General features: G+C 46.9%; 3 protein-coding genes across 3 annotated transcripts; 2 read left to right on the forward strand and 1 right to left on the reverse strand.

Annotated features, from left to right (window-relative positions):
- Positions 1–262: 262 nt before the first annotated feature.
- PtA15_1A122 (uncharacterized protein) lies at positions 263–1,067 on the forward strand (the record flags this gene model as incomplete). Its single annotated transcript, XM_053165116.1, has 2 exons — positions 263–754; positions 885–1,067. 2 exons carry the CDS (start codon positions 263–265, stop codon positions 1,065–1,067), a joined length of 675 nt encoding a protein of 224 aa, XP_053016339.1.
- A 19,822-nt stretch (positions 1,068–20,889) lies between these two features.
- On the forward strand, positions 20,890–22,220 carry PtA15_1A123 (uncharacterized protein; the record flags this gene model as incomplete). The annotated part of the gene is made up of 2 exons (XM_053165117.1): positions 20,890–21,642; positions 21,732–22,220. 2 exons carry the CDS (start codon positions 20,890–20,892, stop codon positions 22,218–22,220), a joined length of 1,242 nt encoding a protein of 413 aa, XP_053016340.1.
- Positions 22,221–23,009: 789 nt separating this feature from the next.
- Positions 23,010–24,062, reverse strand: PtA15_1A124 (uncharacterized protein; the record flags this gene model as incomplete). Its single annotated transcript, XM_053165118.1, has 4 exons — positions 23,010–23,195; positions 23,365–23,465; positions 23,610–23,713; positions 23,809–24,062. 4 exons carry the CDS (start codon positions 24,060–24,062, stop codon positions 23,010–23,012), a joined length of 645 nt encoding a protein of 214 aa, XP_053016341.1.
- Between the last annotated feature and the right edge of the window lie 449 nt (positions 24,063–24,511).

Consider the following 24,511-nt stretch of genomic DNA (forward strand, 5'->3'; position numbering starts at 1 on the left):
CGATATCTTGATTCACATCATGCCGGTCAACGCTGCCACCGGTTCATGGTGCACTATAAATCTTCTCACACCATGTTCACCATCGTCAGTTGAGCCACCCACACCCGTACCTTGTCAATAATACAGGCATGAAACGACCATCGACCCAAAAACTAGGGCTATCCAAGAAACTGTGACCATCGAATCGCAACAAGCATAACCGTTCGAAATCGTACTCTACGTCAACCCAACAGCCTACTCATCAATCCGTCGACCTCCCAACATGCCTGATTCGGACTCTCAATCACTGAAACTAGACGACTACGTTTGTAACATCTACTTGGACGGGATTCTCATCGCCATTCACAAACGACCACTATCGATATCTGATCATCCCCGCCGGATCGAAAAGGTCTACTCAAATGATCGCAAAACTTACAGATCTCTCCAATTTGCGAATGTCAACCTCGTTGATCCGGATGACTATGCTTCGAAAGTAGGAGACCCGACAGATAAGATCTGCGAAGATGAAAAGGTGATCAAATCACTGGGAACGATCAGAGTGGGTATCGCTAGATCACCTCTAGCCCCAAAAAGGGGGCTCTACACCTCACCCAATGATCATAAACCTACCAATCAAATGAAATTCTCGGAACGCTCCAAAAAAGCTTCTTTATCTACCACCGCTGGCTTATCGCAACAATCAGTCGTTCACCGTCAACCTTCTCCGACGATCTGGGATGTAAAGGCGCTTGATCCCAATCCATTCCTTCAAGTCAGTCTCATCAATGTTGCATTTCCTTCCTCTGGTCTCGATCAAAGCTCATCTTCTTTTTTTTAAAAAAAATAACTGTATCTAATTTATCTTCAAATCCAAACCACGATTGATCTTGGAAATTACTGAGGGAACGATTGAAAGTCCGGCAGTTGAAGCAGTCGAGGTCGACACAAAACCTAAACCGGAACCCAAGGAAGATATCCAAAAGAATAAGAAACGTGTTAAAGATGAGGATGATGACGAAGTCATAGTTATCTACAAGAAGTCAAATATCATCGATATAACCAGATCTAGTGGCGATGAGCTTTAATCTCCCCGCGCCGTGATGTATTCTGTATTCCCCCTTTGAGCTGCTTAATTACATGCTTACCCTCCATGGTTTCCCCCTCCTGGGATGCTCGATTCAGTTTATGTATGTATGCCAATACTTGTACACGGCGGACGCAAAACTCCAAAGTATCTCCGAAAGTGTTTCGGAGAGCCTCCAAAGTACCCGCCAGCAGCAGCGGACGGTCGGCACTTGGTCAAAATATCTGACGAAGTTCCTCCGAAGGAAGATTTCAATGGAACTTCGAATGTACTTCGGAGAGCCTTCGGAGGAAAACCTTCCTCCGAAGGCTCTCCAAATGTCATTCGAAGATCCTTCGCCAGGCCTTCGGAAAAACTTCGAAGTATTGCTACTTCGAAGCCCCTTCGAATGGCGACTTCGAAGAGGCTTCGAATGCATTTGAACTGGCCTTCGAAGGCACTCGGAAGATTCTTCGAAGGCCATTCGAAGTGTGCGTCCTGTCGGGCTCCCCAGATCGGCCCCCCCGATCGGGCACCTCTGATCGGGCACCTCTGATCGGGCACCTCTGATCGGGCTCCCCCGATCGGGCACCTCTGATCGGGCTCCCCCGATCGGGCTTGATTGGACAGAATGCTCCGGGATCGGGCGGGCCCTTGGGCCCGCCCCTCACAATTGCTTGGGATATTGCTGCGTGTATTTCTCATTCGGCTAATATATCATTGTACGTACAGAGGAGAGACAGAAGGGGGGGAGAGAGACAGAAGGGGGAAAGAGAAAGGGGGAAATAGAGAGAAGGGGGAAAGAGAGAGAAGGGGGAAAGAGAGAAAGGGATAGGGTTTTAGTTGGGAGGTAATACAACTTCCGGGGGGGGTGGATTTTCAGCAATGGAGGCCACGTGCTCCATGATTTGTTCTTCGGAAGGGGGCTCTTGGTTCTCGGCCGGGTTGTTGTCAACATTGTGGACGGTCTTCTTACCGTCCCAGAGTTGTTGGTCGAGGTCAAGGATGAGCTTAGAGTACGCCACGCCGTATGCGGGCGACTTCTTCCTGATTCTAACTAGGTCCTCGTCGATATCGTCCCAGAAGGAGATTTGCTTCCGGGTCGATTGTCGACGTTGGGTGATTTGGTTACGGTTGGCCATGAAGCGCAGGTAGGACAAGCGGATCTTGGCGCCGGCGGGAACTTTCTTATGAATGAATTCGTCGTCCGCCTTTTTGAAATCGGGGTGGAAAGTCGAGTAAACGTGCGCAATGAGCGAATAGAGGTTGGGTACCTTGGAGGGGGTCCCCCCCGTGAGACCGACCTTGATGAGCAGAGCCAGGGCAGTTTTTTCTTGCTTCACGTACTCGGTAACAAGTGCTTTCAATTCGGGGCCATTGTGACCCGAAGGCGGTAAGTGCGCGGCGCGGAATTCTGCCGACGCACTCTTGATTGCACCCTGTTGAGAGATAGGTGAGAAAATGTACTGCAATATACTGAGAGAGGAGAGACTTACGATGGCTTTGGAGACCGGGGTCTCATTGACTCGCAACCGAGTTGCGGCGCGGCTGCCGTAAGATCGAAGGTCCTCACAGAGTAACACTTGTCGGACGGTCTTGCGGAGATGGGTCTTGAAGAGGTTGCTGAACTCGAAGGGGGAAGCGGTTTCGTCCGGAATAGTGATCGAGCCAACGGATGTCGAGCGCGGATTGAGGCCATTATGGAGGGCCAATAGGAGTATGGCCATGTTGCGGGCTTCTGGCGTCATCTGCAAATCTGGAAGGCTTCAACAGACTACCTGACCCGAGTAAGAAGGTCGATCACTCACCTGAAATAGGGGCTGGGCCCGTTCCATCAGCTCGGGACTGAGGGAAAAGGTGCCCTCAATGGCTTGTAGGGCCACCTGCATCTCCTCAAGGTCTTCGGGCGAAAGGGCCGCAGACCGTCCGCCACTTGATTGCGAGGATTGACTCAGTTGCCTCGAGTTGGCGCTGCTTGGCGACCACGCTTGATGGGGTTCGGGTGGTAACGGATTCATGGCGTAAGGGGACGCCGGTGCACCAGTTCGGGCCACTGTGGGCGTGCGTTGGGGTCCTGCCTCGCTCGGTCGGTTGTGCACGTCTGGGGGGTTGGAACCTGACACGCTTTCAGCTGAAGGGGAGGGGGTTGGAGATGAGATGGGGGAAGGAGTGAGTGAGTGGATCAATACTCACCAGGAGGATGATTGGGCCCTCTGAGGGCAAGGGAGTTGTTTCCGACGGAGGAGGCGGGGTTGCTTCCAATTGGGGGGCCTGGGTGTCCGGAGAGGTTGTTACCGGGGATGAGGCGTGGGTCATGTCCGGGGGTTAAGCTGTAGTCTTGATGGGTGCCCAAAGGGTCGTAATTACCTTGAAACTTGTCCCAGGATCGCTGCCCACCAAGGGGCTGCGACACTGGGGTTGCCTGCGACATCGAAAGCGGTTGCGCCATTGAGTTGGGCTGCACCAAACCGTTCGGGTGGGGCATCGGATTGGGTTGCACCATTGGGTTTGGTTGTGGCGCCATTGGATTTGGTTGCGCCATCGGTTGCGCCATCGGTTGCGCCATCGGGAAGACTAGTGTGGGCGAGGCCCGAGGGTCTGGGATGGTGTCGGTGCCGTGGAGTCCGAGGGGCGTTGTGGAGTCCAATCGAGTTTGAGTGGCGGTGATGGGTCGGTCCCCTGGTGATGTGGCAGTGTTTGGACTCCTTGAGTTCGATGGAGTCGGGGTTTCATGGCGGCGCGGCGCTGCGGACTGCGCAGCTAAGAGGGGCGGATCGTGCATCAACTGAAGTCCAGGGGCTTCCCTTTCTTATAAAAGCAAGCTCTGTCTGAATTATGATAATGATAAAATACAATTTTCAAAGCACATTTTCATAAAATAAAGGCACACAAAACACATTCAAAAACACAGTCAAAATAAAGGCATTCATTCCTCCCAATTCCCCACATAAATACCGTATATCATTTGCCCCATTTCCACTATCAAATTTGCATATAAGTAAAGCTTGCTTGGGAATATCCTAGTTCTGTTTTTGCCATGCTACCACAAAGTCCCTGGGGTCGGCCCACAGCCCCCCCAAACATTCACACTGGTAAGCAGGGTTGGGTCTGATTGCACCAATTGGGTGAACTTGCTGATATTTTCTGGTTTATGATCAGGTTTTGAGCATCACATGTATCCTGATGGTACATACAGGTACAGATGCATTATGTGTAAATCAAAATGGGCCAAGGAGGAAAATATTCCATTACATCTTAAAGCCTCCACACATATAAGAAAGTTCAATGAAGTACAGGCTTTCCGTAATCAGATGGCACATTCTTCACAAAGTTCACAACAACCTGCCTCATCAATACCGCACACTTGGACCCAGGACCCCCCCGAGCTGCATGTTGACATTGGTCCAGAGTTTCTGCCTCCACCTCTGCCTGAGGGCTCTCCACCTGGCCATTCCCAAAGGGTGGAGGTGGATATGGATAATTCAGATGCTTTTGGTTTTGGATCGGATGCAAGACATGAAGTTGTTTGTGGACCCCAAGAAATGGAACGCTGGGTCCACAATGCATTGGCGGCTGGATTGATGGATGAAGAGGTTTTATTCCCTAGTCAAGATGCACCTCTCCCTGATCATCAATTTGCAGAAGCATGCAAAAATTCCTCTTGGTTCCCTTTCAGATCCAAGGAGGTAAGCTGTCTATTTCACAGCTATGTCTCATCATCATCAATAGTTTCAATAGATAATGGCTGATTTTTTGCTTGGCATGGCCATATATATAATTGATTAGGAAAGCGTTAGATGTTCAATTAAAACAGCATGTGTCAGTGTTCAATAACACCTGCTATTATCTGAGTCTGAGGGATATTATTGGACACGTGGGCCTCTTTTGATTTATGACTGTTGACTGTTGATGAGTTCTGAAATAGTGACCTAGTGCTGACCTGCCTTGTCTCATCTTCCAGGAATTGGCTAATCCAATAGTACACCCACATTTACAATTCTACCCACATGACACCAATGGTAAGAACATCAGAGCATTGTACCAAAGTGCAAAATGGCGTGAACACCTCCCCCGACAACACCGTGTGCAGATGGCTGCAGTAGGAAACCAACATTACTATATTTTTGAGCCAATCACATTGATTGGATCACCAGATAGTTACATTTTGGTGCCAATATTTTTCTACCAGAAGGTCACTGAGGTAGAAAATGATTTATACGCAAAGTGTATTAGGCCCAAATTCACTCATCCAGATGAAGAAGAAAAATTCCATTGCTACATACGGCCAGACATCGGGTATCATGACCAAGATTTACAGGAGATACCTGTCAGATTATTCAACAAGACTTACCAGGAGATCTTTCATAGATCTGGAGAATTGTTGATGTCCAAGTGTGGCAATGTGATATGGGGTAAGCTGCCTTTCACATATCATGCTTCACATGGTTGTGCATGTTCACTAATCACCTCATTTGAATCTGTATCTAATGACAGAACATGGAATGCCAACTTATTCCAAACCAATCCCAGTTCCCAATGAATGGAGAAATAGGGCAGACAACAGGGTCATCCGCCATGTTCCCATCACCCTATATTCGGATGACACCTCAGGTAACCAGTCCAAACAATGGAACAAGCATGTTTCATACTACTTCACATTAGGTGGCCTGCCTCCAGAAATGACCAATATGGAGTATAATTGTCATTTTGTTGCCACCTCTAATGTTGCATCAGCCTTGGAAATTGGGGAGCCAATTGTAGCAGAAATAAAGTAAGTCCAATATATGTTGAAATGTTGAAGGCTTTTCAGGAAGGACATCTGAATCTGAAATTATACCAAATGCACATAGCACATTGGCAAATGGAGGTGGCATTGCATATGACGCGGGTATGAAACAGGAGGTGATGTATATGATTGTCCCTCTGGCATTCCTGGCGGACTCACCAATGGCAGCTGAAATTACCAGCACACCCAATCCTGGCCAAGCAAATAATCCTTGCAGAATGTGCCATCTGAGCGTGCAATCCAAAAGCCAGAGGTGCACATTGGAATTTCTACGATCTTTCTTTGGCCTCCCAGAATTACCAGTTTCCAGACAGTGGCATGAAACTAGATCTCGATCTCATGATCTTTGGGAAACATATTATACGAAGACCAAGAATGAATTCCTAACCAAAACTGCACAGTATGGGTTGAAAGACCAAATCAACCATAGATTGATTGAATTGCACACACAGAAGGTACATGAAAGGATCAGAATCAATGAACTTGCAACAAATGCACGACCACGAATATTCAATTCATACCTAGAACTTGCCTCCTTTGATGGTTGTAATGACACACCAGTGGAAATACTACATGTAGTCCTACTTGGTTGTGTGAAATACCTTTTGGCGGACTTCATGAAAAATCGGCTAAGCAAGAGGCACCTCAAAGAAGTGGAAGCCAGATTACAATCATTCAATACTGATGCACTCAATTTCCCACCTCTTCAGGCCACTTACATGATGGCTCACCATGCATCCTTCATTGGGAAAGATTTTTGAATAATATTGCAGGTGGCCTCATTTGTCTTTTTCCCATATATGACAGAAGACATGAAGGATCTATGGTTCTCAATGTGCTACATAGCAAGTATGGTGTTTCAGACCACCATCCAAGATATGGAAGAGTATTTACAAGAACTGACAGCTGTTATTTGGCAGTTTATGTATCACATATCTAAAATTTCAGGCAGATGGTCAAATAAACCAAAGATTCACATGCTACTACACCTCCCTCAATCAATCAGGCGATTTGGACCACCAATTCTGTTTGCCACAGAGAAATTTGAGAGTTACAATGGCATAGTCCGCACTGCGTCTATTCATTCCAACAGACAAGCTCCCAGTCATGATCTGGCTCTCACATTCAGCAATTATCATGTAGAGAGGCTCTTATTCTCTGGTGCCTATATTTATGATCGTCAAACAGGAGAATACTTCCAAGCATCATCAGAAATTACAAACATATTTGAACAGAATGAACATATTCAACGCTCTTTTGGTTACAACTCAAAATCAGTGAACCACATGATTTCATACCCCTACTTACACAATCCCAAAGTGAATCCATATGATGAAGAGCAAATCCCATCCGCACTGAGGTTAAACTTCCCAAACAGTAGAATCAGGCAAGTTTCTTCAATCAAACTTAATTCAAAGGAAACCATTTACAAGGGAATGTTTTATTTGGTGAGCAAAGATGCAAAACACTCATAAAATACTACCACTGATAACCAGTAATAACAACACTATCCATTTTATGTGGCTAATAGGAGCAAGGATCCCAAAATAGCCATGTGATAGCGTGTGTTCAATCAGTTTGGGAGGTCACTCCAGGGAATCGATTCTATTTGCGTCGAGTGGAATGCACACGTGGGCAGATAAATCATCATACACGAATGTGGACGCTGGCCAAAAGTTCCACATCAACCATTGTACCTGTCCCTGTAAGTCCCTCTGATATAAAAAACACATGAGGATCCACTGAAAATAATCAAGAAGTTCAAGAGAAAGCTGATTCCTGACAATTACAAACAGGTGGTCAAGTGTTGTCTCAATGTACAGCATAACTGCTTTGATGGAGGCTGCAATATGTTTGAAGGCGCAGTGCCAGTCAACAAGCGACAGGAGGGAACATCTGTGTGTCATCACATCCAACACACAAACTATAACAGTTATCTGCTGAATTCCTTTGCACATCATGAGGGTCAGATCCACCGCCATGAATCTTCTTTGCAGCCACAATACATTCCTGAATCACTCATGATGAACGCATTACATGAGGGACTCCAGAAGTGGCGCGGAGAAAATGAGCCTGATGATCTCAGTGATTAAAATGTCTTTGTTTATTTGAATGGATGTTCCTCTACTATGTAGAATTTTTCAGCCCATCCATTTCATACAAGGGACCCCAACCATTTCATCCAAAGGATGTAGCTGTTCACCACATACATTTCATTAATGGGTGTAGCATGTTTTGTGTCAATCATTATTTATGAAGCTAGCTTGGGAATTTCTCTCCATCATTGTTGTGCAAGAAAGTCTGAATGCTTTTGTATAGCCCAATTGAACTTAGTTTTTTTGGTTGACTTCTTTATTTTTCTTCAGAGGTAATTTGGATAAGTATTCTTCAGAGTGAAATTGTATAAGCATGATATTCCCATCAGAGTAATTCACAAGAAATCAATAAATAAGACACAGAGATTGCATCAGCTTGCAGGAGATTGCAGGTCAAACCAAGAGAGAGCAGGATTGGTAATAGAGGCAAGCACAATAGAATAAATCAGCAGAAATAAATACATCATAAACACACAAGGGGGGCATGAGCTTATGGCACAAAACAAGAATTGCAGGGGGTGGGTCACAGGGGTAACAGGACATTTTAAACAAACAAATGAGCAGTGGGGGTGGTGGCGGGTGCGGGAGGGAACACGTCAGGTCTGGTTGAGTCGTTTCATGGCCTCGGGGACGCCGTCTGTAAGCAAAACCGCAGGCCCGTAGCGCATCCCGAGGTCGCAGAGGGTCTTGACAGAGGTGGTCTTGAAGATAGTCCAGTGGTAGAGCGAATGATTCTCGATCACAGCTTGAGTCACCTTGTCCTCGGCCTCGATGTGGCACAATTCGAGATACTGGTCCATTGACAGGTCGCGTGGTGAGGTTGGAGGGGTTGGGGTCGCAGGTTTGGGTTGACTGTTGGTCTTGACTCGCTTCGGTGTTGGGGGAGATTGAGTCAAATGAGCCGACAAACCGGACGAAGCTAGTTGATCGACCCGTGACGACCGCTCCTCCTTTGGCGAGTGGACGTTGTTGCCTCCATTGTTTTCGTCACCAAAGTCGCCGGAGAAGAACCTGTCCGTCTGTTCGACGAACTTATCCAAGAATGACTTGCGTTTCGGTGGCCGGGGGGGGGGGGGGTTGGGGTCGTCTTCTTGCGACGCCACATCGTCTTGTTGGGGGCTGGGGTCGTCTTCTTGCGACGCCACATCGTCTTGTTGGGGGTCGATAGGCGGCGACCCGTCGCAGGACTCCTCGCGAGCCTATTGGGTCCAATCATGTAAAGAACGTGAGTTCTTTCTTGTCAGCAAGGAGGGAAGAAAAAATAACCCGCTTACCGTTGGGTGGGTGTCCTCCTGCTGAGACGACATCGGTGGCTTCGTTGGCGGAGGGGAGCTGGTGGGGGATGTCGAGGAGACTGGTCCAGGTGAGCGATGCCCTTCGCCATGGATGTTGGCTCCACTCGCCTCCATCGAACGGGTTGACATTTGAAGGTCCTCCGGAGGTCCATCGAAAAATAATGGAGGGGAGGGCTCCGCCTCCGAAGATCCATCGAAGTCACCGGCATTCGAAGGGCCTCCGGAGGTCCTCCGAAGAATATTGGGAGGGGAGGGCTTCGCCTCCAAAGATCCTTCAAAGTCAGCGGCATTCGAAGGTCCTCCGGAGGTCCTCCAAAGAATATTGGGAGGGGAGGGCTTCGCCTCCGAAGATCCTTCGAAGTCAGCGGCATTCGAAGGTCCTCCGGAGGTCCTCCGAAGAATATTGGGAGGGGAGGGCTCCGCCTCCGAAGATCCTTCGAAGTCAGCAGCATTTGAAGGTCCTCCGGAGGTCCTCCGAAGAATATTGGGAGGGGAGGGTCCTTCCTCCCAATGTACTTCGGAGTAGAGTGAGATGTCAAAAAATTAGGTTTTATCCGGTCCAACCCGGTGGTCGGACGGATATTTCTGTCACCTTCAAATGTCATTTGAAGTTTTTGCCCCACCTTTGGAAAATCTTCGGATTTTCTTCCAAGATCATCCGAAGGACGGCGACTTTGGAGGTCCTCCAAGTGAGAACCCTCACTTCAAAGGTTTTTCGGCAAAAAACCTTAAAAGTGCGTCCGCCGTGTACGTTTGCACGGCCGGCGCTATTTGACACCCGAAGTATGTACATCAGTTTTTCTGTCCTGGCGCTTGAGTTTGACCCTGCGGGAGATGACAATGCAAGTACGGGGCGCACGTTTTTTGCAAACGGCCCAGGATGCAGACAGCTCACCACCTAGTGTCATAACGGTCCAACTGCTGGCCATCCAGCGGAATGTTGACCGGGTAGGTCAACACATTGGGTGCTCTGACGCTGTTTAGGCAGCCAATAGTAAACCATAACCCTGTCAGATGACCAACACTGTGCGGTCATGGCAGTGGGACACAGGCACACGGTTGACAATCCAGTGGTTTGACTGAGCCTCGCCCATTGTGCAAATCTCTCAAAATTTATACAGAGCCAGGCATCTAACTTGACACAAGTGCCCCGGGCTGGAGGCTTGCATAGTATCCCCCAATTTCCTCGAGCTTAACAAAGCCTCACTGTGAGAGCCCCGAAGGGGCAGCCCCGCAGGATCTCAGTCTCACAGAGAGCACGAAGTGCGACCTCCCCGACGGGAGGTTGCACTTCGTGACGGGAGGTTGCACTTCGTGACGGGAGGTTGCACTTCGTGACGGGAGGTTGCACTTCGTGACGGGAGGTTGCACTTCGTGCCCCCCGGCAGGCAAGGGACTTGTGCTAAGTTCAATTTCCTAGGGGAGCACAAAGTACCAATTGGCTGTAAGGTTTTTTTAACTTCTTAACACATAGCTCCACCCCCAGCACCTCCAAAGTTCTTAACCACAGCTTCCTGAACCTTCAGCATCTCCTCTACAATTCTGTCTACTCAGAATTTTTGTATCACCATTGATGTATTTAAAAAAAAACTAAAACATGACTTCTCAAAAACTGGATCTGCATAAGCTGTATTGCTTGTAGCTCCTGTGCTATCATACGGATCCACCATTTGCTATCCAATCAATATCATGTGGATAGAACCCTGGCAAGCCCCTACTAGACAGCCTTGCATAAATTGTTTCAAAATATTTTTTTGGTAAACCTGTGAAACATTTTTCAAACTGACACTGCTTGGATTTTTTTTCTGTGGCATAGTGATGTACCATGTTTCAATCTGGTCTTCTTTTCCAAGGGAATACTTGGTGTGTTTCAATTTTGTTTGTGCATAAAGGTGCATACATAGTGTGCCTACATACCTGCTCTGCCCTGTCCCCTCATGCTCCCAAGTTGAATACATTAAAAGTGTCAAGGAAGGTCCGAAAGGCTTCTAAAAGTCATTTTTTTTTTGTTTTAATCCAGTTTTTGTTATACTTTGGGGGGGGGGGGGGGGGGTGGGGGGTTCACAAATGAAGTTTACAAAACTTTAGGACACATTTTAAGGTGTTTATGGACATTTTCTAAAAAGAAATTGATAGATTTGACTGATTACTGAGTATCACTTGCTTCTGTGAAGTTTACCAAAATTTTAAAATTTTGTTCATCAAGACCTTAAATTTAGCTCCAAAGTTTAGTAAAATTCAATTGTGAACCCCCATGTTGTCAATGATAACCAGAACACTAATTTTGTACTTTTCTTCAGCAAAACCCACACAAATGGCTGCAGATGTTACTTACATATGTAAGGCCCCGTTTGGCACCGATATAATCAGTGATATATTTCACAAATATTTCACGATTATATCGGTAAAATGGTGATGGCGTTTGGCAAACCAACATATTCAAAACATGAAATAATTTTTAATTACAGTTCCTACATGCCGATACATTGGCAGCAAAATCAGACCCACCCTTGCAACTCCCAACCTCGATTATTGACCTCATTGAGTGGATACATCATACAACACTCCACTAGCTTGATGTATCCACTCAATGAGTGGACTTGTATATCCACTCGATGGCCCAGTTGGTCATTGAGTGGATATAACACTCCACTTGCTCGATGACCCTCGATGACCAACCGGGTCATCGAATGGACTTATCCACTCGATAGCCTGGTTGGTCATTGAGTGGATAAATACTCCACTTGATGGCCCGGTTAGTCATCAAGTGGAGTAGGTATCCACTCAGTGACCCGGTTGGTTGTCGAGTGGAACATGCTCCACTCAATGACCAACCGGGCCATTGAGTGGATATAAGTCCACTAAAACCCTCCTGTTCATCAGGTGGACTACAATACATCCACTCAATGACCGACTGGGTCATTGAGTGGGTGAAGTGGGTCATAGGCTATAGCCACTCGATGACTGGGTGGGTGGTCATCAAGTGGAGGGAGAGTTTGTCCATTCGCTTTCTTGGTTGATTGAGAGGTGGGTGGTTGGCTGGCTGGGTTTATACCAATGTACTGACAAACGCCAGCAATATATTCAATTACATTTTATTTTGGGTGAAATAATCAAAATGTTACGGATTATTTCACCAATTATATCGGCGCCAAACGGGGCCTAAATTGTTTCAAACAAGAGTGCAACCGCTGTGCTGCGCTCAAAAAAGCATCCTTTTAGCGCAGTGCCGCGGGGGACCGCTACGCGGCCATCCCAAATACTGGTAGCGTGGCAAAAGTTAAACCACCGCTGCACTACCGCTGAAATTAGTGGGTTCCCGCTTTTCATCCAACCCAAAAAGTGGTAGTGCAAGGGGTGAGGCTGCTACTTTCAGCGCAGCGCAGCAGGTGTACCCTTGTTTCAAATGGGTCAATATAAATGCACGCCACTTTTTGACTAGATGCACGCCAAAAAAGTGGCGTGCACGCCTGCACGCCAAAATAAATGGCGTACAGGAGCAGTGCACGCCATTTGTTTGGCGTGCGTAGCCCTGCACGCCAAAAATACTCCTTTTTGGAAGAATTTTGGCGTGCACAAACCCTCCACGCCATTTCTTTTGGCGTACAGGCGTTGCACGCCACTAGTTTGGCGTGCATATAGTCAAAAGTTGGCGTGCACCGTTTTACATGCAGTTTTTTGGGGGGCACAGTTGGCCACTGCTCCCCAACGGCATGATGAATAGTGCCTCCGCCACTATGAATAGTGCCAGGATGAATAGTTTTCATAGTGGCCGAGCTTGGCAGAGTCACTATTTACAGTGGCGGGGCTTGGCGGAGGCACTATTCATAGTGGTGGAGCTTGGCAGAGGCACTATTCATAGTGGTGGAGCTTGGCGGAGGCACTATTCATAGTGGCGGAGCTTGGCGGAAGCACTATTCATTGGCGGAGCTTGGCAGAGGCACCATTCATAGTGCGGAGCTTGGCGGAGGCACTTTTCATAGCGCGGAGCTTGGAAGAGGCACTATGAATAGTACATGAAATATGTCATTGGGCCGCAGTGGTCACACCCTATTTTTTTGTGTGCAACTGTTCCCGCCAAAAAAATTACATTCAACATGGTGCACGCCACTTTTTGACTAGATGCACGCCAAAAAAGTGGCGTGCAAAGCCTGTACGCCAAAAAAAATGGCGTGGAGGGTTTGTGCACGCCAAAATTCTTCCAAAAAAGAGTATTTTTGGCGTGCAGGGCTACGCACGCCAAACAAATGGCGTGCACTGCTCCTGTACGCCATTTATTTTGGCGTACAGGCGTGCACGCCACTTTTTTGGCGTGCATCTAGTCAAAAATTGGCGTGCATTTAGATTGACCCGTTTCAAATACACTGTGTCAAAATTTGAAAAAATGAACATACTGAAATAGTTGGTTTCAAACAGTTGGTTGTCCCCAAAAAACCAAAACTACATCCATTTCAAAATGGAAAATTCCTGGGAAGCAGGATATTACGTTATAAGGCTGTCTAGTAGGGGCTTGCCAGGGTCCGTGGATCCATCAATCTGCAGGCTTTCTAGGTCTTATGTGGATACTTGGCACATTGTAAAACAGTGGAACTACTGCGCTGCAAACAGCGCGGTGGTTTTTGGGAGTGCTGTGCTGAAAATCAGTGGGACAAGCGCTGCACTGAAAATAAGCTGGCAAGCGGGAAAAGCGGTGCGCTGAAAACAAGCAGGAAAAGCGCTGCGCTAACCGCTAATTATTTTCACTGCAAAAATCTGTAGATTTAAGGGCCTCTAAATCAGCGGTCAATCAGCGGTCAAACCGCTGAGAACAGTGGCAGCGCAGCGTAAAAACCGCTGAATGACCACTGACTGCTTTTTCAGCGTCAGCGCACTGATTTTGTGGTGCCCCAGCATGGTCATAAGGACCAAGTGAGTTCCAATGGGAGACAAACGGGTGGTGGGGAGGTTGATTGGGTGAATTAGCTATGTAGTAAACACGCTGGCAGCGCCGCTGTAACTGCATCCATGTTCAGCACCTATTCGGGCGCAGCAAAATCAGCGCGCTGAAGCCAAAAAAGCAGTCAGCGGTCATTCAGTGGTCATTCCGCTGCGCGGCGCTGATTTTCAGCGTTGGCCCCCTTTAGCGGTGCTGCGCTAACACTGATCAACAGCAGGCGTCCGCGGCAAACCACTGAACTCAGTGTTAGCGCAGCGCTAGCGCTGATTGGGGTGGAGGATCAGTGGTAGACCGCTGCACTGCGCTAAAAGTGCAGCTGATGTCAGCGCAGTGCAGCGGTTTCACCTTTGCATTGCATGTATCCTAAGATCACCACTGCGCTTCCCTATGGCCAGCTCTGGCCTGACACCTTCAACACCAGCATCTTCCATTGAAGTACGTATACTACTAAGAACTATTGAAAAATTGAAGTGGTTGTTGAAGCCACCAACTTGTGTACTGTGAGTGCGAGAGTCAAACTCACATACTCAGCATTCATGAGTGATGCTCTAACCATCATGAGATGATTAGTACACACAACACTTGATCAATAAAATTCAATAGGATATTGGGACCAATTTGAAATCAAATAAATCTCTGTTACCTATTTAAGCTGTTAAAATTAGCAGTAACAAGATTTTGTGTGGCCCAGCTCTATTGTAACAAGGTTGTTTTTCCTTTTTTTGTTTGCTTTTGCTTTGGGTATCACAATGCTTTATCATGTGCGGTAATGCCTTTTATCACAGTACACTTATTTTTTGCTACATATGTTGAGTAGAAGAATATTAGGGGAGAAAACACCATTATTTCCACCTTTTTTGTTACCAGTAACAAGTAAAGGTTCCATAACTTAATCTAAGTGACTCTCCGCTACCGCAACGGAGCCCAAAAACAAATATGATAAATTTTTACTAACAGTAATACACTACCATTACAGGTAACATGGCTGAAATCAATATGTTACTGCTAAAATACCATTACTCAAATTGTACTGGGCCAGTGTTGGTACACATTGCTATGTTGCTGTTGAATCAAAGCACAACAATGACTGACTTGTGGCAAGTATTGTCTTTTGAATAATGCTTGGAATGAATCAAGTCTTCTGGTTTGCTTATACTGCACTTAAATTTATTTTAAACTTCACACCCAACTTTAAATGAAATTGAATTCCACCTGGGATGTCTTTGTGTAACAGCCCAGTGCTTGATTGGCCCCTCCCTGCCTGTCCCATACTGGCAGAGGGCAATGGCTGGTAGGGTCAAGAAGGCGCTCCAGTTCTATATATGAACTTTATTTTTCTCTAACTCAGCTTTTAGACCCCTACTGGAGGACATTGGCTCTGTGGGTTGATTTGGCCTTGGAACTCATTTGACATCAGGCAAGATGCACCATGCAGAAAGGATATGAAACTTATGGAGTTGACCTTGGTCAACAAAACCAGAAAAAATGTGAAATTATCCAACCTTTCTTCAAAATAAAGTATGACATTTCTGCATAAACTTTTATTGTAAGTGCTGCACAACACTCCTACCAATGATATTCAGCTGCATTACGTGGAAGAAGACCCTATTGAAGTGTGAGCCCTGAATGTGGAGGAAATCACGTACAGAAAACCCAGCAATCAAAATTTCCCATGCACAAGAGACTTGCTAATGCAAGTAAACCTATACTAACTTACCCTTGGCTAACAAGCTGTTTGGCATGTACAGATTGTAGAGATCGTCTATTTGCACCCGTTGCGGGTACCTGCTATCCGCTGGCGGGTACCCGCCAGCGGGTGCGTGTTCGGGTGCGGATGCCTGAGATTCCTGAAAATTTCCGGCGGGTACCCGGGTATTAAACATCCGCACCCGCTCACATATGTAGATACAGTTGACATCCAATGCAGCCGGGTCTGTCACCTGTGCTGCGGTTTCAGTAAAGCCGTGACATGCAAGACGGCTTCCCTTCCCTTCCGCCATCCACCATCAACTCCAGCTGGCATCCTCCGACAAAGCAAAAAATGCCCCGATCACGTAAGAGACTCTGACAACGCTCGGGAACCGAAGAAAACTCCAATGGAAACGGGCACACAGAATCAAATGACAAACAAATAGAATCCAATGACTTCCAAAAAGATGGAAACTCAACCAGCACCCCCAGTGCCACACCTGGCGGGGGCAAATCTACTGATGAACAGCGTCTAGGTAAGTAGCATATTTCTTTTGCAGTTTTGGTTGGGTTTCCAAATGCTTGCCTGATTTATAACTCTGTCTGTGCATGTAGACCATGCTAAAAAACTTGCGCAGAATCAGGTCAGTTCAGCCTATGCTTTGTACAAGATACCCGAGCTTTCGAGTCAACTGGACAAATACAGCCATCCTATGATTGCCTGGCCTTGTAAGATGTAAGTTCCTCAGGACTTTTTTTGGTATTTTAAAGAAACAAATCAAAGAAATCTAGCTTAGACACTTCCCAACTCTCACTAGATGTGGTAAAAATATCAATCGACCGGCGTACGACTCGTCATGCAGTAATCTCCTCTCCCATGCAGCTCGATGTTCAAGGAAGCAAGAGACACCTGCAAACAAAAATACCTTGGCGTTATTTGGTGTTTGTGGGACCAGCGAGATTGACCCCCGAGAGGTGAGCACTCCTTTTTTGTCCATTTACTCTAGTTTCTCTGGTCTGACCAAATCACACATCTAGGTGTTGCAAAGATGTGTGATTTGGTGTGCCAAGGCGGCCAAACCTTTTTCAACGATTGAATCAAACAGCCTCCGGCGTATTCTGCATCCATCAATAATCAAGAATCTCCCCAGTCAAAGGATGGTCTTGAACGCGATTCATATGTTATACTTGTGTGTCCAAGAGAAATTGAGTGAAGAATTGAGGGTTGGTCTGATTTCATTTCATTTTCGTTGGTTTTCATGATGCAAACATTTACAACGGTTTTTTTCCAGATGCACAAAGGTGCAATGTACTTGGGTGTGGATGTGTGGCAATCTCCTAACGGATTTGATATTCTAGGCGCAGTGATATACCGGCTTGTTGACAATGGTGCCGGTGATTTCACATTGGAAGCAAACCCTCTGGATTTTGTGCAGCTCTGAGGAAGGCATACTGGCGAATACCTGGCTAGTGTGGTTCAGTACATTGTTGAGAAGTTTGGATTAGAAAAACGAGTAAGATTTTTTTGTTTTATTGCATGCATTACTAATGTATGTCTGACACCGTCCCTTCCTCCCTCAAGATCTGTGGCATTGTTTCTGACAATGCATCTAATAATGCAATGATGGTATCTGAGCTGGGAACACTTGGCTGGAAGCGCTTCCAAGGTGAGCCCCAGTGGATACAATGCTTTGCTCACATCCTCAACCTCATCGTCAAGGCAATTATGCAACCGTTTGGACGTCAAAAAAAAACACTGTCGAGCCTATTGAGTTGGGAGATTCCGATGATGATGATGAAGAGCCTCAAAACCTGGTGGATTGGTAAGCCAATCAATTGCACCAATGTAAACTCAACTGATCTCACATGTTTCCGGGTTGGATTGATGGCTTTCTAGTTTTGACGACGCGAATGATGGTGACGATCCAGATGGGGAGGACCCTAATACACTTGAAGCGGAAGAAGGAGATCTACAACCCAACAATGAGCTCACTCTTTCCGAGATCAAAGACCTTGAAAAGGAGTCGGAAGATGATTTATATACTTCAGCCTCATGTCGTCAGTCCCTTGCAAAGGTTTGCACTCAATTCTCTCATAACTTTATCGATCACTGTATTTTTTTTCACACATCTTTACCTTCAGTTTCGTGGAATCGCAACAAAACTTAAGAAGTCCCCGAACTCTAAGGATAAATTTATCCAAATATGTTGGGAACAAAAGTGTAAGAAGCCACACAATATTGAGCGTGACGTACAGACCCGATGGAACTCGACATACAAACAGCTCGTGAGCATTGTCAGATGCAAGGAAGCAATGTGAGTCTGATTTATAATTGATGATCAATCACTTGGGAGGTGAACTGCTCTAATTTGTTTTTCATTCCAGTATCATATGGCAACGCAACAAGCAGTTTGGGACACCTCGGAATCTACATATCAACCAGGAGGACCTAGACTTAGCGCGGCACCTTGTTCAGATTCTGGAACCGTTTTACGGATTCACTCTTCAAATATCGACCAATTCCTCGGCTCGTGTCGCTGAAGTCGTTGTCTTGATTGACCAAATCACCGCCAGCCTTTCAACGGTAATTGCAAATGAGGATGAAATTTATCCTCTAGCTTTACGAAATGCTTGTCGTGCCGGGCTTGGTATCACCAATAAATATTATTCGCTCACAGACTGCTCACCCATTTACAGAATTGCAATGGGTAAGTCTTTGTATTGGGAATAATTTATTCATAATTGCAGTTTCAAACAACTTTGCTAACACTTAAATTCAAGTTCTCCACCCATCTTTCAAAGATGAGTACTTCAAGCTTGCGAAATGGCCTCAAGATTGGATTGATGAGGCGCTTGATCTGACTCGCGAGATGTTTGATAAGTGGTATAAGCCCAGGCGAGCCACTTTGACCGCAGGACCATCAAAAACAGCAGTATCAAAGGTAATTTTCCTTACATTCTGAATTTACAATTTAAATAAAAACAAAAATTAATATCTCTCATCTCGCCAGCCCCAGACCGGTGTCCTGATGGGGCTAGGTGCTGCTGCTGCTGCAAGATCAGCTGATGCTTTGTCAGACCCTGTGGACATCTGGCTTTCTGGCGGGCTCGTTCTGGACAACGGGGCGCCAGTCAATGGGCTCAAGTGGTGGGCCAAGCAGAAACGTGCTGGGAACACTCACCACGGCCTTTTACAAATGGCCCTTGATGTCTTATGCTGCCCATGTGAGCGAGTTTTTTTTATTTCGTCAAAACAAGTAATATTGATTCTGATCATGCTTTCTATATAAAGCTACAACCGTAGACGTAGAGCGCACCTTCAACTTTGGCAGAGATTACGTCTCTGCTAGGAGACACAACCTCAGCGCAGAATCTGTAAGTAGAGGAATGACCTTGTCGTTCTATTCGAAGAACAACAAGGTTGGACCTCTGGCTCTTCATGAGTACATGAGCAAGAATAAGGACAGGGTCAAGACAGGGGTGAAGGAAAGGGTACAAGATGTGTTGACAGTAGATTGAGATATAAATAGTAATGAAATCCGTTTGAATTAGTGAGTTTTAGTTGGCGGGTACCCGCCAATACCCGCACGGGTACCGCCGGTACCCGCTCTGCGGGTGTGGGTGCGGGTGCAGGTGTCTCATTTGGGCCAAAAATGCCGGTGGTACCCGGGTACAAAAAAATACCCGGGTGCAAATCAACGATCTCTAACAGATTGCCAAAATGGTCTGCAGCACCATTGCTTTTGCTTGCAATTGTTGATGCAATGGTTTCCAGCTTCAAAACAGTATTCAATTCCTTGCTTTTGGGGTGTCCAAGCAAGTTAAACAGTACCTCAATTACTACAGCTTGGGATGTTGCTGACTTATGGCAGTGGCAGCACTGCAAACACTATTGACAGAGGCCCAGTCCAACCTCAGGAAAGCTTTTAGGAGCGCATTGGCTCAGCAAATCTCACCAATCATGTGCATAGACAACCTTGACATTGAGCAACATGTTCATACACAATTGGTAGGCCACTGTCCACATATGTTTCACGGAACATGGTAATATTAATATGTTCATTTCCCTCCAGCTGATCTCCTCAAAAAATTGGAACCGTCGCAGCTCACTGTCAGTAGTTTTGATAACACAATGAGAAAATATTATTCATCATTCCAAATTGAGCTGCACATGTTTCTTCCAACTCAAGACTCCAAAAAGCCATCAGGCTTATCAGGAGTGGTGAGCTCATTGGGGTCAGGAAGCGGAGAAGGGATTGCAGGGGAGGATTTGATGAGGTTGGTACTTTCTTGCGTCTAGATCCCATGGTCTTGGGTGGAAGAGGGATTGGTTTGAGGTGGAAGGGAGGGGGAAAGATTTCACATCATTTTTTGATATTTTTGGGGTCGGACAAATGGAGCCTAACTTATTGCCCCAAGGGCTTTGTCACATATTAGTCACCTGCAAGCTGAACAGGTCTGCAATGGGAGGCGCTCATTTCTGCCACCCCTCTGATGACTGCATCAGAGATGACTGAAGTTTATCTGTTCCAAGCACCGCGCGGTATTTAAGCACACCGTACTCCCATGTCTTGCGAAGCTGTGCCGCCGACTAAAGGCCGTCAAATAGGCAGCCTGACGCCGATCCCACAACCTTGCCGGTTGGCGTGCTGTGGTTTCAGTCTTTCCACTCAAAGAGTTGTTTTTCTGGCCTGGGCGGCTTGAAGACCGCCCGCCGTGTATGATTGTTGTTATATATCCAGCTCAACTTTGCTGTCATGTATTCGCTCCATCCCTGCCTATTGAGAACATCTATTCCAAAATAAACATAAAGTTGAAAAGGGAGCTCTGGTTGGGGCACATCAACTCGCCCAAATATCGCAGCTAGTGAAGCAACGTTCCTTTGTCTTCCCCACCTCTGTTCATTCAATCGCAGGTTCCGGACGAAAGTGACGCCCCATCTTTCCGGTGAGAAGCATTTTCCCAATGTCTTGTCCATCTGATGTCGCGATTGCTGACAAAGAATTCTGCTGACTGCCGACAGACCCAGGGCAATTCTCATCATGCCCGTCAACGCTGCCTCTGGTGCTTCTTGCACCATCAATCTCCGCCAACGAGCATCAGCCAAGCCCAGGCGATACATCTCAGTCCCTTGGCAAGAATACAACCATGAAACGACCGTCGACCCGATGACGGGGGCTATCCAAGAAATTGTGACGATCGAATCCCCACCAGCCAGCCGATTCGAAATCGTCTTCGACATCAAACCGTCAGCTTACTCGTTGATCTGTCGCCCTGACTCGACCGCAACCACCGGTTCTCAATCCCCGTTCCCAGAGGAGGAAGAGGAGGACCACGTTTGCAACATCTACTTGGACGGGATTGCTGTTGGTACGCACCACCGGCACAAATTGTCGTCAGACGTTCCAAAACGGAGAGACAAGATCTTCTCAGATGAAACAACTAGGTACAGATGGCTCGAATTCGCGAACGTCAAACTGGTTGATCTGAATGACTGCTCTTTAAAAGTGGTTGATCCGGCAGACAAGATCTGTGAAGATGAAGACGTGATCAAGTCACTCGGAACGATACGAATTGATATCTTTAGATCGACTCTAGTCTACGCGCGTAGACCGCGACCCCCAAAATACCCTGGTCCGCCTCTTGTAACCACTAATCAAATGAAATTCTCGGAGCGTTCTATAAAAAATTGTCTCTCTACTACTGCTGGCTTATCTCAACAATCAATAATCAACCATACACCTAGTGATTTGACCATCGTTATCAAGGAAATCGAGCCAAATCCTTTCCTTCAAGTCAGTCTTATTATTCCTTGCCCCCCCCTCTCCCTTGAATAATAGTAACGCTGGCTGATATTCTGTGTTTGGTCTTGTTTTTAATCTAGTTTATTTTCAAATACAAACCGCGATCGGTCCTGGAAGCAGAGGGAACTATTGAACGGCCAACGATTGAAGTAGAAGTGGACCGCAAACATGAAGAGAAATCCAACGAACAGACTGAAAATGAGAATAAACCGGATCAAGTTGAGGATGATCAATTTGTTCGCGAAATGTTAGAGCTTTCGATCTACAAGACGGATCTAATAGCGTCGATCACTGATCTTGCCCTCCAGACCCTCATATATATCATTTCTCTTTTGACCAACCTACACACTTACCCTAAGTACTCCCCAGCCCCTTCACTATTGTGGAGAATAATATCATTTCAGGTCGTGCTGCTCCATGTCCAAGCTTGTTTTACTGCTTCATCAGCCTCCTCAGTTTACATATCTCCCTCGATCCTTTCCCATGTATCTCTGTTCCTGTTGCAGGCAGATCTTTCTATCACCACTGGATCTCGATTGATTAGCTGGGAGAGGCATGATAAGTTTTGAGAGGTCTTGAGGCGAACAGTAGAATAAGGATATCAAAGTCGAGGATAAGCAGAAAGAATTAGCTGATGAAACCGCAACTTCCGATTGAAGGATCGAGAGATCAGGAACCCGCAAAAAACAGGTCTGTGGCATCATCTTGACTAGAGCGGGTGATGCGAAGATCCGGAAAGCATGAGTTCACCAAAGTTGTTGACATCCAGAGTGTCAACCAGAGTATATATGCCCTGTTTTGGGACCACACTTACTCACCAAAAAAACCGTACATAAACCAACCTGATTCGAAGGACCTTGGATGTAATAAATTCTTCAGGTCTCGAAATGTGGTCCAGCCGACTCCAGGTGTCTCCTGGTGTCTCTCTTTGGGGATTCGCAAACATCAATTGAGTTCAGTTGATCGACACGTGTCGCGCGCACTCCAGTTATCTTTTCAGGACAGACATGTACAATCAATTCATTTCTGATTCCTTGGCGAGGTCAAGTTGTGTGTGTACATGTTTAGATAAACTTCCAGACAAAAAGAAGCGGGTCAGATTTGGATGAGGTTTAGTGTACAGCAGTCATAGACTGATAGAGGGGGAGGGGGATTTTGATAATTTTGGAATTGACTTTTTTTGTGGACCCAATCCTCAATCTGAAGATTGGGGATCGACAGGGATTACTTGTATCTGGTGATATGTGTATGGAGGAGCTAGTGATGGACGCATGTAATAGCAAAACAGATAGAGAGAGTCAAGGACACAGGTGCTAGAGCTTTCGACCGGATGGCGTATCGCGCAAGACGATGATAGCTCAGTCGAGGGGATTACGGGACGAGCTTGCAGCAGGCAGACAGCCGACCTTGGTCGGTTTCGGCTTGGGTTTCTTGAAGGGCTTCGAGGCGGCGTTCTTGGTTGCTGGTACGGTTGCCGCGGTCTTCTTCGTCGAAGCGGAGCCGGCGGAGTTGAACCGCCGGGCCTCTTCATCGAGCATCTCCTGCTGTTGATATACAATACGGGAGCCGGGTTGGGAGAGGTCGTCATCCACACATACGGGACCGCCCAAGTTTCGCAGAATGAAGACACACAAATCAGAGGAAATTGTATGCATCACAAGCTGCAAATGATGAACGCTCTTTGAATGGTTGGATATGCATCCCAGGACTGACCAGGACAGTTGACTTCCTGCACACTAGCTTCACGTCTTCCTCCCGGATCGTAGTCCGACCCGCATGATCCGCGAAAGCCTTCAACTCCAGAGCGAGATTTTCTATTTTTTTGATGAATTAAAAGGTAACGCAGAAACCAGGGTTAGAGTCAATCTTTATAGAGAGATAAGGTCCAATCTGATGGAGATGGATGAGTGGAATTAGGGGGTAGCCTTGGGTTATCGTTGCGATCGAGAGTGACTTGCCTGCTTGAGCGTATACGAGCTCGGTCAGGGAGGCCACAAAGGGCTCGCTCATCGACCGCCCGAGTTCGATTTCTTCTTCCTGGGCTATCTGGGCGACCGTATACCTTTTCTTGGGGAGGGCGTCCGATTGAGTTTCGAAGAGCGATCAGCTCAGTTGATAGTATTCGAGACGAAGGCTATGTAGCCGAGAATAACGTACCAGACGGCTGCTTTGAGAGACTGGAAGAACGAGCACATGAGGGACGTGTTGAGCTCCAGAGATGAGGGGCTGCTCACCTGCTCGTCGATTCCCGTCGTCAGACTTTGCTCGTCTCCCTCATCCCTGCCGATCTCCTCTCGCTCGCCCAGATCCTCGTCAACACTGTTCTCGTCACCATCCGTCGGTTTCCGCTTCCTGGCTGTGCTTGGCTCCTTTTCGCCTCCTGCCGATGTCGTCTTTGATCCTCGGACCATACTCCGTCCAATGTATTCCTGATTATTTGGGATATTATCTGATGGCTATGCTTGTCTGCAGTTGTTTCAGTGCGCCCATCAGCTTCCTCTCACCCAGTCGATCATCGAAAGAGGTGCTTCCAGACTTACATATTTACCTCTTCTGTACGGATATGCCAATCAATGTGTATTTATCAACATGCTATAGCACATTCCTTCCGCAGCCAGCTCCGCGTCTCTCCACCCAGCTGTTGATACCCAACGACAAGAAAAACAACCACTCTGACCGGTCATTGAGAGGACTCAACGCGACTCAAGCCTCTTGATCACCGGTACAAACCGATCATCAAGGGCCCAGGGGCGTGAGCTCTCTCGGTGACCGGCACAAACCAGTCATCGAGAGGACTCAAGCTGCTCGATGCCCAGTCATTGAGAGAATTCAAGCTCCTCAATAACCGGTTTGTACAGTT

The sequence above is a fragment of the Puccinia triticina genome, chromosome 1A, assembly GCF_026914185.1.
Source record: "Puccinia triticina chromosome 1A, complete sequence".
NCBI lineage: Eukaryota > Fungi > Basidiomycota > Pucciniomycetes > Pucciniales > Pucciniaceae > Puccinia > Puccinia triticina.